Source organism: Nothoprocta perdicaria, unplaced genomic scaffold (genome assembly GCF_003342845.1).
Source record: "Nothoprocta perdicaria isolate Ctin4 unplaced genomic scaffold, notPer1 scaffold_28, whole genome shotgun sequence".
Taxonomy (NCBI): domain Eukaryota; kingdom Metazoa; phylum Chordata; class Aves; order Tinamiformes; family Tinamidae; genus Nothoprocta; species Nothoprocta perdicaria.
The window spans coordinates 3,507,252-3,522,747 of record NW_020455510.1 but is presented as its reverse complement, the minus strand read 5'-3'; the positions used below and the strand labels follow the sequence as shown (position 1 = coordinate 3,522,747).

The 15,496-nt window shown below is 35.1% G+C and overlaps 1 protein-coding gene across 1 annotated transcript; it reads right to left on the bottom strand.

Annotated features, from left to right (window-relative positions):
- Positions 1-514: 514 nt before the first annotated feature.
- Positions 515-15,397, bottom strand: DCDC1 (doublecortin domain containing 1). The gene is given in 6 exon segments (XM_026041100.1): positions 515-532; positions 978-1,169; positions 1,614-1,723; positions 2,812-2,816; positions 3,544-3,734; positions 15,230-15,397. Coding segments are annotated over 6 exon segments (684 nt in total).
- Positions 15,398-15,496: the final 99 nt, after the last annotated feature.

Below are 15,496 nucleotides of genomic sequence, written 5' to 3'. Positions count from 1 at the left end.
TTAATTCAAATGCTTACTTCTAAAATACAAGAAAAAGTGCAGAGAAATATAAATACAGTAGTTGAATGATTTCGCATTTCTCTTTATAATCCTTATGTTTTTAATAAAAATGTTACTACATATATTTCTGTTCCAAGATTATATGAATTACAGTATCCCGTATGAGGATAAGCCATTTATTCAATTACATTTCTCATTGTAATATACTGAAATTGGAGATTGACTCTACCTAAACATATAGGATCCCAGTAACCATTTCTTTTTAAAAACATGAATAAAGGTTCTTTCTCACAAATGCCAGCTGAATTAATGTTTTAATAAAATATGTGATTGGTATCTTGAGTTTGATTCTGAACACTGTTTAAGTTGTTTTAACAGCTTTGTTACAGAAGGCTTAGAATGTACCCCATCTTAAAATAAGACCGAGGAAAAACATTTAGATTCACGTTTAAAATGTGAACTATTCAGAGGTAATTTTCTACTGTTGTAGAAAAATAACAGATAGTTAATAATGTTAAAAATACCGAAGAATCTGAAATAATAAAGCATGTTCAAGTAAATAATCCCCATTGCTATACAAAACTGCTATTTCTACAAACAGCAAACACATTAATGAATTCTCTCCTATATTCTGAATTATTTTTGCTAGTGGAAGCCTAATTAGTTATGTCTGTTAGATGTCACTGAAACTGAACAGTAAATTCAATAATCTCTTTACATTTTCACCATTTAACCTCCTGCAGGCTCCCTAATGTCTATTCAGATCTATATTAAATTAAGTACCAATGCTAATGAAGGGCAATAAACGTGGCTGTCAGTAGATTTTTCTTTCATTAAGCACATTATCCTCTTACTGAGCTGTAAATGAGTAAACATTAGTTTTGTTAAACCATGCAAAAAGACAAGATGAAAATCAGTTTTAATTGCACCCCTTAAGCCACTTGCTGGGGATTTTCTGTTTTGGTTTGGTTTTTTACTTTTGACTTTTTTTTTAGGGGCTCTGAAAAGGGCTCTCCAGTTGAAATACAAACATCGGCTTCACGGGGTATGTCTTTAGGTTCTAGTGCTTCGGTGCCGTCTGCCAAGAACACTCATCGTGCAGCCATGTTCACATTCAGCTTGCCGGTGCACTCCTCCAGCAGCCAAATGAATGCAAGAGGTAAGGAATACTGATTACAACATTGTATGATCAACATTTAGTCAGGAAAATGTTCCAGACTAAAATAAGAAAGCAGAAATCCTCTCTCAACTAGTGTACGAAACAACAGTTACTTCATGATTAGTCATTTAACATTTTTGTAATTTTTACTGGAAGTCATAGGATAAGAGGATGAAGAAAACATAGTTAATAGTCTTTCTCACGCTATATGCTGTTTTAAAAGGATTGTCTTGTCTCATGTCTTTTAGTGTCAAATAATGCTGTACGTTATGAACTTTAAGTCATATTTTACTTAATTTTTAGAAGAGCTACTAACAATTGGCACATTTTTAGGATAGCATACAAAGAAACATTTTATGTAAGCATTTCATAGCCCAAGAAAAACTATTTTAGATTTGAAGCAACTTAATGTGTACTAGAAAACTTCCATTAGTGGCTTTGAGAACACAGAAACTTTAGCAAAGATATCTTTTGTGCCAGTCTTGTGAGCAATGACTTTGATTATATTTGGCTGCTGTTTAATAACTTTGCATAATGCAGATGCTTTCTGGGCATGGTAGTGTTCTGTTGAGGGGGAGGGCGGGAATACAGTCTGGGATCCTCAATGAAATCTGCTATACTTGGTCCTTTTTTCTTTTAGATTTTTTTTATAATAATCATTTAAAAAGACAATACTAATGTACATTGTACTTTCATGAATTTTAAGTATTTAATTCCTAGGGCCAACATTCAAATATATAATTAGACTGTTTTAAGTGAAATGGAATGCCTCTGCCTCAAATTGAGTTTATTTGAAACTTCATAGAGTACTTGAAAAGCAGTTGTATAACTCCACTATTAATTCTTCTTATGAAATATCTTAAGTTCACAAGAAAATCAATTGCCTAATTTTTAAAAGTATGTCTCAGATTCAGCACAATTAACTAATAAAAAATGTAATTGAGTCTAAGGAAATTTATAAATCAAAATGTTTTCAGAGTATGCAATATAAGTTGTAGCTTCCAGTTGAAAAAAGTAAGAACTGATGAGATGGTTATTACTGAGGCAAAATTTCCATCACGTTGACGGGAATTATGCCTGTACAGTGACTGCAGAGTACGGCTTGCTGTTAATTGTTTCCATTTCTTGGATTGCAAAATATATTCAATAAAACAAACAGAATAATATTAAATATTCAATCAACCTCTCTAAGGTTATACTTAGTAAAAAAGGCATATTTATAAGAAAATGTCATGTTTCTGCTATAACACTTGGAACATACAGTCTCAGTCTTACTATGCAACAAGAGGTTCCCAAGCAGAACTCAGACTTGCTTGAGGCAAAAAACTTGAATTCTTCTCACATGAAAATCCTTGGAAAATTTTCCTTTTGTTTTAATGAGCATTGAACCAATACTTAAAAACTATTGGCATGTAGCTAAACTTGCACCATGAATGTTTTGGAAATTTCTCATCTCTTGAATGACAAAAATTACTGTATAAGAATCCTGGTATTTTAGTATTGGTTTTTTTTTGCAGTTTCTAATACAAGCCATGCTATTAAATCAGGGTAGTTTTGTGCTTGGTGAGTATGCAACCATAGGAATAAGAAATGCAGAATGTGGCTTTTACAAGGTTACTATAATTTCTTTTTGGTTGTTATTCAGAACTTACGTATACTGGGGACAAATATGTTAGAGTACATACTTGATCATACACATTTAGCAATTAAAATTACTATAATAATTCAGGATTTAACACTTTCAACAAACGTTTAGAAAAGAAAGTAATTTGGATCCATTTGGAGGTACTGACTGCTTAAGGTCATGTCTCTACACAAACATGGGGACAACATCATACCTATAATCATTTAGGTTTGTCTGAATTAACATCAATTTCTTTGCTCAAAATGAAAAACATTGCCAACAGAAAGCTTTTGATGAGATCTAAATTAATTATTCTGTAATATGCTTTGGGCTACCAGGTCATTACTTGATTCACCTTTATGGTACATAGCAAAATCCATCTGTTCATCTGACTTTTTTTTTCCAGTCAGACAACAGACAGAATCTATTCATTCTTGGTTTAGTAGTAGAAAATTACTTTTTTAAAAAATGAAAGACAATCTGATCTGACCAGATCTACTATTCGGCATGTTAAAAGTCCATAAGCTCAAGCGGCAATCCATAAGCTTTTTTTTTCCTCTTTATTTTCACATTGCAATTGTTTTCAGAAACATTTGATAAAATCAATATGGCTTTAAAAAATACTCATATAACTGGATTAGTTGAAAGAATCTAAAGCAAGATTAGCAAGGTATGTTTCAGAATATCAGCTGAATCATCATTACAAGGGACAGAGCAGCAGCAGTCATGATTAAAAGCTACAGAGATGAGCTTTGATTACCTTAGTTGACCTGTGGGAGCACTTTGGGGTCTATTTCTCTTGGATGGTGACATAAGGCAGAAACTTTCTGTCCTGTTTGATTTGTAGCTGTCTAGGTCTGATACTCCATCACAGCTCTGAACTGATTTTGTTTGATGTTTAGAACAAGACTGAAGCCTTGACCTTCTTGATATCACTGTTGATTGCACACCCTGTTGTGGATAAATAGAAGTTGTCTAGACCTTTGCTTTCCTTCAGTATTTCTAACAGCTATTCTCACATACACAGAGACATTTTCTGAAATAAAATACATCTTTTTGCTCTGGTCTTTCAATTAGTTTAAGTAATGATTGCCTGAGAGAAGTTAGGAGAATTCAATCAAGGTGGAAAACACCTTATGAAACTGTTAATAGTCTCATCCCGTTTCTTATTTCCACAAACAATAACATTATTTCTGAATTTAACTTCATCTTTGCATACAATAAGACCAGAATTGGAATGTTAGAAAATGCTGTAGGACAGGATTATTGTGAACTGTGGTTGCTTTTTCAGCTATGTTACTCTGCACTAGGATTTAATCTGTGCTCATCTTCCTTCATATAAAATAAATTCTCATAAAATTAAAAAAAAAAGCCACATTTGCACAGAAAAATTAACAATAATGAGAACAGAGGCCTTCAGCTGTCAGTTTAAGGGTACTATTAATGGGAAAAAACTAACTTGTACCACAGGCCTGTCTGGATGAAATATTGACTCATATGGTGATAATATAATCCAATTTTATTCAATCTTTTGGAGGGTTCTAATTATCTCTGCTAAAACGTTGTAAAAAGCAAAATCAAGGTTCATACAGAAGCAAGAAAGGAATTGTATGTGCTCAACATTTTGTTCTTTCTCCATATTTGTATAACTCTTCAGTGTTATAATATTTGTTGCAAATTGTGTAAATGATGTCACAGAGAATGTGAACTACAGACTTGGTGTGCATTGCTTGCAGTGTGTTTGTTATAGGAAACTTGATGCTACAGTAATATATATACAGAACCTGAACTATTGGATTTCAATCAAAGAGATACTCTTTAGTATTATGACTCCAACCACATAAATACTGTTTTGAATATTGACTACTGAGAGCAATTTTTTGGAAACAATCATCTTGCTACAAGGCTACTGTTTGCCATTTCAGGGACTAACAATTACTACAAAGCCAGAAACAAATTTCTTTATGAAATACAATCTAATGATATTAGATATCATTAATAATTCTTCAACTAAAGCTTTTGTCTATTTCCACCTATTATTGCATCAACTATTTTGATGAAATACTAATATTACTATTAGCATTAACTGATGTTCACATATAGCAACAAAAAGTAATGTGCAAGTGGTTTGGGGTAGCAAATGGCTATTACTTTATATAGTCCCTGTCTCCTATCACTAAATTACATAAGTCAAAGGATACTTAAGACTATTACTGTTGTTCCCTGGTCATTGTCCTTTTTTTTTGTGTTTGTGCCTACAGTGTGTGTAAACCTTAGGGAACTGTTGCATACACTCCAAATACTTAATTGAGATTATTTCAAAAGGATTACCATGCAATTACCAACAGCAGTTTTACTTAAGTTGCAGAGCTGTTTTATACTTTAAAGTGAATCAAACTTGGACATAGTTCTATTCCCCTTACTTCTGAGAATCAACACCACAAAACAAAAGGTGTCACATGTGGAAAAACTCCTATAAAGTTTAATGTGAAGTGGTGTTCAGTAGTCAGGAAGAATGGCTTGGTATTCCTTAGTAAAGCAGTGTTCCCATTTATGCAGGTTGCTAAAGACAAAGGTAACAAAGACAAAAGGTAACCAGGAATTTTAAAGCAGGTTATATTTTAATTACTTAAAAAAAAAAAAAAACTTAAGAACACAAAATTTTTCTCATTTACCAGCAATTACTGTTGTTTGCTCATGTCATAAGCACTAAAGTTTTAAGAAACCAATTTGTAGTTCTTGAGGGAAGAAAAAATTATTCTCATGCCTGTTGAATTTATTTGGCTGTATTAGTCCAAAGTTTTATTTTATTTTTGCGCTGTTCTTTTTTCTATATTCATATTTAGCTAGAACACATTTCAGTATACTTCCTCTTGAAGTAGAAAACAATAGAAGTACATATTCCACTCAGTTTTCTGAGCTGTGAGTCTACATAAGGCTAAGCTGTTTGTTTTCCTGTAAGTGAAGAGCTACTCTTAACAGACCTTGATTCTCTAACAGCTACACAAATTGTAGTTAGCACACAGCTTGGGATGTAAATTTGACAGCAGAATAATGAGTTGCTGCTGATTTGTATTGGCTATCGCTTACTATTAGTGTTGCCTGTCGGATTAACTCTTCTTATACAGAAGCCACGGAATTTTTATGGATAGCAATTACCTACAAAATTCAATGAAGTACATCAGTACAACAGCTGCCCTTTAGCTCTTCATTATTTGGTTATCTCTTTGGTTATATTTACTTTTTACATTTTCTCCTAAATTATGTATTGATACTGCGTATTTGTGAAGTAGCATATTTTCTTGCTTTGACTTTTTCCAGTAGTTTTTGAAAATAGTCCTTTTTTTAATATTCTCATATCTAAATTTACATATTTAAATTTACCTAATTCTTATTTTTGCAATTGTACTTTCTGGATTTCTCAGACCAAGCACTACCTGGATATTTATACTAGCGGGGTGTGTGTGTATTTATATACATATATACATAAAATTATTATATATAAACATATTTTTACATTTATATTAAGTATTTAAAAAGGAAGCAATGGCAATATTAAATCTTAAGCATAATGGAAGGGTTAAGCAAAACTTATATTGATTTCTTTTCAATGTTCATTGTTAAAATATCTTTTTCTAACAACCGTATGTCTTTTGTATTATTTGCACTTACTACTGTTGCACAACATGGATAGATGTGCCAGGTAACCTTATAAAGGTTGTTTGAAATATAGTTTTATATGATGAAAATATATAGGTATCAAGTCTTATGTTTACATGTGAGAATATTTTAGCAATTTATAATTAATAAAATTATAAATTATAAATGATATAATCACCTTTTTTCCTGGAAGTGTTTCATGATTTATGGTCCTGAAACATTTTCTGGGATGTACTTGCCTCAACACCATCATAACATTTGTCAAAATTCTAACTTTAATTTTAGTACACAAGAAACCTTCAGTATCCATAATTTGCATGATATAAAACATAGCTTTTATATAAAACTTAATACAACATATAAAACATAACACAATAGTTTAGTAAATTTAAAAGATTTAGGAAATCATCTGATAATAATTCTACCAGTAAATGACAGTTCTACATATATCTTCTCGATTACTTTGGGAAGGACCCTCTCCAACAAATACTACCATAAACTTCACATCTGTCAAACTACTGCCAAGTAAATCTAACCATTTCTGACTCGTGTAACAGTTGGAAAGCAAAAGTGATGGTTGTTTAAGTTATTAGGATGCCAGATCTCCTTTTGTTAGGAGACTTTTTTCCAATTATGGTTTATCACAGAGCTGCAGTCCATGCTAAATGAGTGTGTCCTAAGGAATAACGTAATATGTACATGCTGTGTGTGAAACTTGCAGCCCACTGAAATTGTCAGGAGTTTTGCCAAAGGCTTGAATGAATTTTTTTTTTCACTAGATCTCTGGGCTGATGAATGGAAAGAAACTGCTTCCCATTCTCTCACTTCCCCTACTGAAACCCAGGCATCCCATAGACCTTTGGCTGTGAAAGACTTTTTGTCAGTACCCCCAACTACAAGGAAAGAAACGATACCGCTCACTTTGCCATATGGTGCCTAATGCAGAAGGAAGCATTTTGTCAATAATCTTGGCATAACACAAAAATCTGATATTTTTTACTTATCTTACTTAGTCGATAAACCAGACAGCACTTAATATCTCTGTTATGTTTCCTCCAAGGGACAGAGAAATGAGATTTTTCTCTAAGGACTTGGAAGAGCGAATCTCCTCTGGAGAATGAAGCTTCCAGGGTAGGGAAGAAAAATCAGTGTGAAAAATGAGGACGTACTTTTCCTTGGCCTCGTGTTTGGATTGTGAAGATTAACTGATAGCTGCAAGCTGTTCTCAAAACAATGAGCTCACATAATAAGGTAAATAAAAAGATGTAAAATTTTTAAGCTCAGGTGTCACTTATACTTGCTGATAAAGTGGCTATCATCTGCTGCTGTTATTCTCTCTAGTTCATAAACAGAGAAAAACAAGGGTAAGAGCACCTTGGGATCTTAAATGGCTGTGAGGACCATGAGTGCATTCTTCCTCTGGGGTTTTGACTGCTGGGCTCAAGCCCAACTTAGAGACAGAGCAGCTGAGGACTGTCCCTCCTTCCCTCTGGTGGCTGTGGAGCTGCCAGACAGCTCTGTGGGGACACCTCAGCCAGGGCCAACTCCTGCTTCTTGTGGGGGCTGCTTTGAAGCTGAAGCTCTAGTACTTGGCCTTGCATAAGCTTCAGCTGCACCTGTGTCACAGCAGTGCCAATGCCTGGCTGTGGGTCTGCAGATCCGAGCTGGGACCCCGACCCACGCATTGATTTTCCACCTTGATCCGGCAGTCCATGGGTCGTGTCTTACCCAGGTTACCATCACTGCATGTGATCTTGACCCTGACCTGCTGATGCACAGCCTTGACTTGACCTTAGACTTGCCTTTTCATCAGACCTGTTTGATGACCCAAACTCTCTACTGAAGCAGCCTGCCCCGCTGCTCCCTTCATTTGGGGGCTGCAGGACTGGGCCTTTCTTGGCAAGATCCCAGCCCCAGCAGCCTTGCTAACAGACTCAGCTCCTAGACCCCCCACTCTTGCTGGGATTGAACAACTTCCAAGATAATGGGATTTCTTCTCCTGAATAAATGTATGCAGTACCTTGCAATATGTAATCATTCTTATTTTTTCATTGATAGAAAAATATAGTGTATCCTCCTGACTGAAATCAACTATTAATACCCTGACCTGGCATTCCAGTCTGCCACATGACTGAAAAGGAAGAACCGATATTTAAAGAGAAGAAAGGTGAGAAGACAAAATGATTTTTAAGATTCATGAAGTCAGTTTCATGTGGATCCGAAGTCAAGGATTTGCAAAAAGCTGAAATTATTAAAATTTTAAATACAAACTATTCCATCTATAGCCTTTTGAAATATTTTTACCTTTGACTGAAACTGAGAATAAATTACATTGAGAAAGCAAGAAACTCTTAACTCTCTTACTTCTGTCACGGTTAGTCTGAGATTGAAGCAATACACAGTTAAGTAAATGTTTTACTAGAATCAAAGTAGCAAATTAAACTTATCACAACTTATAGCTTATCACAAAGGAGCAAAGTAAGCATCTTACCTTGGCAAATTACATGAGTAGACGGTTGTAGTGGTTTTAGTTTATTTTTTTTGCCAATGCAGATTGCACATCCATGTGGCATGAAGACATTTGTGAAGTTAAGAGCCCATCATATTTCTGTGATTATGCACATGCCATATGGCATTATTTCCCAAGCACTTATTAGATGTCTATTGTTTGCCATTTCCTGTTCAGAAGTACAAAAGATCATAATTAAAATGAAAGCAGAAGCTTTTTGTGAATAGCCAAGACTGGTGTTTAAATGGTGATTAGGAGATTGAATCAATCTTGCAGCATATTTTATTTACAGCTTGCATGAACATAGGAACTTTCATTTGGCTGTAAGTGTATTTTGTCTGTTTCCCCTTTTAGAGGGGCAGGATTTCAAGTTAAACAGCAAATTTGGAGGTTGTAATAGAAAAGATATTTGCTACGGGCTTAGATTAATATGATTATATATTCATTAAATCAGTAAAAAGCCTCTTAATTACAGATTTTTTTAAAAAACCTCTTTTCCACCCCTTCCCATCTCTTTTATGCACATTTGAAGAGAACATGTACTGTGTTTCAAAAGTTGCTTTTATAAGGAAATCAGCAAAAACTTGCGAGCTTCCTTTTTTCTTCCCACTCCCCTCCTTAAGTAGCTATACTTCTTTTAATTTAGGAAAAAAAGAAATATAGTTAACCTAATCAACCTTCATAAAAAAATCTGAATACAGGTCAGAGTTTTACATTAACCCAAAACAGATCACTGACTTTTGGACACATATAGCATCTAATTAGTTATCTAATACTCTACCTATAGCTGCTTGACACAGACTGGTCAGTTGAAAAACTCTTAAGATTATGGGTTTTTTTATGCATGGGATTTGTCACCTTATGAGCAAGTTTTCTGCAGGAATAAACCTTTCATTTACAATGTTACTGTAAAAGCTGTGCTGACAAATTTACAAAGTAAGCATGAGCTGTCAATCTGCTTAAAAATCATATAAAAAAACATTTGTATATATATGTTTTTATTTCAATGGAAATAAACAAAGTACAATGTATATAGTCAATTATACAATTTATCTGAGACAAAAGTTTATGAATTGGTCCTTTGAGCAATTTACCACCTTGTGCTAAAGAAAACTAACAGCAGTAATGATAAAGCAAAACTGAAGCAGGTTTTTACAGTTTAAGAGTCATTTCCTGAGACAGCAACAGCTTAATACAAAGCATAACAGCATAACGTTAACTTCCCTGTGAATAAAAACATAAATACTTCCTTGCAGGATCAAGGCCTTGCTGTGCATTTCTTAAATGGATGTTTGAAAGTACATTCCTTTAGTATTTTCAGAGTTTACAAAATGTAGACATGTGATCATGTCATATAAATCACCATGGCAAGGTTTAAGCAAGGTAGATAGTTCTATTACTTGTTGATAGGACTTTATGTAAGCAGGGCATATAATTCTCTCTGAGATTACTGAGATTACTATCTCAGTAATACCTGAGATTACTATCACTCTTTAACACCAAACCACAACAATAATTCCGTTGTGAATAGTTTTATATGCCTTCAGGAGTGCTGACCATGCTGCAAGTTCAGTTTGCTGATGCTTAACAGACAATCCACTGTTGAAAGACTTTTGCTCATACACACGGTAAACAAAAATGCTACCAGTTGTTTGATAATTTTTTTTTTTCATGACAAAGTCTGTCTGTGGAGATGAGGTAAATGACCTGGTTTGGTGCATGAAGGGAGATCAGTGAACGTTATGTGTCTCTTCTTCAGCATGGCTTTTGACACTGTCTCATATAAGATCCTTATAGAGAAACTGATGAAGTAGGGCACAATTAGTGCATAGTAAGGTGGTCTGAAAAGTGTCTGAACTGCAGGGCTCAGAGGGTTGCAGTGAGTGGCGTGAAGTCCAGCTGGAGGTGAATCCCTAGCACTATCCACAAGGGCTCAATACTTTTTATCATCTTCATTAATAATCTGGATGATGGGACCAAGTGCTCCCTCACCAAGTATGTCAACAGTACAAAACTGGGAGGAGTGCCTGATTCACCAGATGGTTGTGCTGCCGTTCAGAGGGACCTTGACAGCCTGGAGAAATGGGCAGAGAGGAACCTCATGAAGGTAAATTCAGCAAAGGGAAATTGAGAGTCCTACACTTTGGCAGTCTGTAACATTCCAACCTTCAAATGTTTTTTGGCCATGTGTTATCCTCAGACAATTTATTATGTGCTGTTACAAATTTTATTTGGTCTTAGCTCAGTATTCAGCTTGATGATAAAGCAGCATGATGTGATGGCTAGCTGACATCAAGAGAGGCAGACTTCTTTCCCTTCTTCCATCTCTTCCTCCTGTTCGGGACAAGTTCTGCTGCCTGCTCAGTGCTAGCACTGATGCACCACAAATCTGTTCCAGGAAGCTAAATCAGGAAAACTGTGGGTGTTTTTTTTTTTTTTTCTCTCTTTTTTTTTCCTAGGAGAATTAGACTTTGTTTATTTATCTCCATGAATTAATTCATGTGGTCACCTGAATGGCAGGTGAATGGCTGATGCAAATTAAGCAGGAGGAGTTTGTGGCAGGAGGTTTAGGGGAAAAGGAATGGCAGCAGAATTTTATTGCTTTTAGTGACCACTAGAGATAGCATAGCTGTACCTTCAAACAATACCTTCAGTTGAAACTTAATATTTAAATTTATTAAGGAGCTACAACTAGCATAGACTGTGAAATATTGCCTATCCATCATGTTTGCAAGCAACACCGGCACCAAAGCTGTTGCTTCATTGTGTTGCATGTTTCTTGTCCATCCTATTCATGCTACCTTTGCCATTTGCAGGAAAACAGTAAGGGAATCAAGCCTTTTCTAGCACAGCTTCTGAAAGGAAATCCCTTTATGATGAAAACATGGATTAGAATATACCATATTAACAGAACATTATCAGACAATGTTAGTGTACTGTTAAGTTAGATCCTTAATTTCAAACCATACTGTGTTAGTAACTATGTATAGGTACCCATTATATGAAATGCCCATGATATTTATAAAGAAAGTGGAAAAAAAAGATAAGAACAGTTGGTTCTTGAATCCCAAGTGCCTGACTTTTAATGTTTTTTTAATGTGCCAACATTAAATAAGTATTCATAGGAGAAAAAAAAAAAAACAGAGTATACAGCTCCGACCTAAACAGTGCAAGTTATGCCATAGTGTAACCTGAATGTGTCTTGTGGCCCAAGAGTTACTACTGACCCGTGCTAAGAAGGAAGGAAAGATGTGAGAGCTTTAGCTTTCCCCCAGTTAATACAGGCCTGCTTTCAGCTGATTGACACTCCACTTTAAAGACAAAAACTTTACAGCCATGAAATCTTTCAAATTATCATATTTGACTGCATTTCCATCTCTTGACTTTCCTACACCTGCAGCACACTAGACAAGGTAATAATTTATGATAATTGTATGAAAATATATAATTAATATTCAGCACCTCTCATTTCTCATCACTTTAGATGATTAGTAATGCAGAGTAAAAATGCTGTCAAATTTCTAATTGCTTTGTAATGGGCCTGAAGTAGGGAAATCGTTCAAGACAAACAATCTGTCACTTGTCTGTTACCTTAACTATCTATCACTTAAAAAACAACTCATTAAATACATTGTTAACGAACAACAAAAGACTGTACTCACTGTACCCAGATGTACCTTTTTAAACAATATGGTAAATTGCTTAAATAATTCCCAAGACATTTTCAATCATTTTGTGGAGATTTAATGGGAAACATATATTTTCACTGCATGTTACATCTCATTTTTTGATATCATTATGACATTTTGTCTATAATATCACACATCTCCTGGGAGACAAAATTTTTTTTTTCTTTTTTACTATTGACAAATATGACCCAATTAAATTTTGGAAGAGCATAACACTCAGCTATCTAACATACTTTTAAAAACAAACAAAAAATAACAGTGTCCTAAGTTGAACAAATTGTTTTATCTTTGGTAGTGAAACAAGTGTTCCCAAGAGACATAATTCTCCCTCACACCGTTCCTTGAGTCAGTTCTGACAGAACAATTCATTTGAAAAAAATCCTTACTATTCTCAGCTGAACGGTCAAAACTAACTCAGCAGTCCAGAAGGAGTATTGGCAAGAAGCTATAATAAAATACTATATATAGCTCCTGTTAATTGCCACTTTAAACCTTACGTCAGAAAGATGGAGAAATAAAAATAGAGAAATTATTTAAGAGAAAATCTTACAGTGAAAAAAATTACAAGTCTTCAGTCTCTTAAATTTAACAGAAAAAAATATTCAGTGGCTGTTTGTGTTGGTATTTATTAATGCTAAAAGGCTCTATAATTTAAGGCAAAGGATGTAATAAGAATTGACAGCTGAATAGAGAAGCCAGACAAAATCAAATCTAGAATTAGGCACAATTTTTATCATTAGGATAATTAGCTATTGAAACAGACTGTCTCAGAAATGAGGAATTTCTCATTTTCTAAGGCTGATAGCTAGACAGAACAGCTCCAAATATACAAAAGTTCAGACTAAGTAATCTGGTGGTTTCTTCTGGCTTTATTACTTTTATTCTTACTTCTTCTCAGTCATAAAATACAAAAGCAGAGAAGACTCTAATACTACATTAAAAAAACAGGAATAAGACAGATGAAAACTTAACAAACTAAAACAGGAATAGTGTTTCCTATTAAGAAAATGAAGTACTGAAATGCACACTTAAGTCCTGTCCAGATAGGGACATGGTTGTCCAGATGGGAATTAGTTATATTAAATAACTTTTCAACTATAGAAAGGTATTAATCTCACAATTCCTTACTTCTCAAATATTCAGAGTGTTCTAAGTGGTAAATAATCCTGTTTTTGAGATTTGCCTTCTGATTAACATAAAATCTATGCTCGCATCAATCTTTTGTACATTTCTATTGCAATATAAAACCAATACAAACAGAAAAGCCACAAAAAAACTTTACTACTCTAAATACATTATGAAAAACAAAAATTCTTAATTCTTAAAAATAAAGCTTCTTAAAAGAATAAAATAAAATTCACTTTATCCTTTATTGTGTTAAAACACAACACAGTAGCCCAGGGAATTGCTACACAAGTCAGAAAATTCTTTCCCTAATCTTACTCTTATCACAACGTAGCACAATACAATATAACTTTTTAATAAAGGCTATAATAAAATGTTAAATTTTCCTCAAAAGACAAAACAACAACAACAACAACAAAACTCAGCCTAAGTATATATTAGCTTACATTTACCATGGGAAGATGACTTTAAAACATGTAGGTGTCCAGCTGCAGTGAAATCAATAGCAGCTGTATACTTATATAAACAGAAATATACTTGAAGATATGCAAGGAAATAATAAACATGGGTTTTATATAGACTTGGGTCTTCTCTTTCTTACTCCTTTCCATTACAACAGCTCCAGATCCTCTCCATGACTTCAGTCTCGGATACACTGCAAATTGCCTCATTTTTCCCACACGTTCTGACTTGTACGGCAAGTTTCCAACACTTCCCACGGGGCCTCCCTGCTTTTGTTTTGGTGAGAGAAGGGAAAAGCATCAGTTCTTATGACTACTTGGAACTACCTGCTTCAGGAGCAACTAGGAGCTGCTGAAAGCCATGGCTGATTTATCATGGAGCCTTCTCTCCTCAGAACTACATGATTTGACCAAATCTTGAGATTATTTCATACAATTGGGTTGGAATTGGTCAGCATCTTCAAAACTTATTACGCAGACAGGCTACGATCAACTAAACCTAATCCCTGAGGTATTTTACCTTAAAACCTAAGACACTGATTTCCCTCGGAAAGGAAAATCATTAAATAAGAAACTGAGGCACAAAGAATATAATATAATGCAAGCTAAACCTATAGCGGCTCTTTTTTTGTAGCTCATGCATTTTGCAGTTCGCGAACCTTTAAGTATAACATTAAACAGCCTATTCTGCTGCTAAGCAAGTGTAGGGGGGAAAAAAGATGGACCTCTGAAATTGTTCTGGATTCAGAGCTATTGCCATAATATGATATTTCCATAATATTTATATAATTAATTTTATACTGAACATTACAGAGAAATTTATTACTAGATACAAATGCTCAGTTTTTCTGTGTTCATGCTGCGTTACAAACTGGATTAAGGTACTCAAATAAGGGATATATAAAGGAAAATAGGGGATTCAGCCTAAAATTGCATGGCATCGCCGCCGCCTCCACAGTTTTCCTCTCCTCCCCCTTCCCAACAAACCGTTTCTCCACGTACCGGCACCCCGGGAGCGTCGCGACCGTTGCCGCCGTGCCGAAACGCCGCCGGTCGCCATGGCGACAGCGTCCCCCTCCGCTTCCTGCCGGTGCCAGCGCTACTAGTGCCCGGGCGGAAACAGGCAAGCCGGAGCGCGAAGGCCTGCGGATCGCTACTCCCGCTGCGCATCGCTCGCCGAGCTAAGTTCGAGGCGTGTGTAAGGCGGGGAGCTGTTTCCTCCCGGACGAGTTAATTCCGCGCACGGAAGGCCGCCATTGCCAGCTCTGA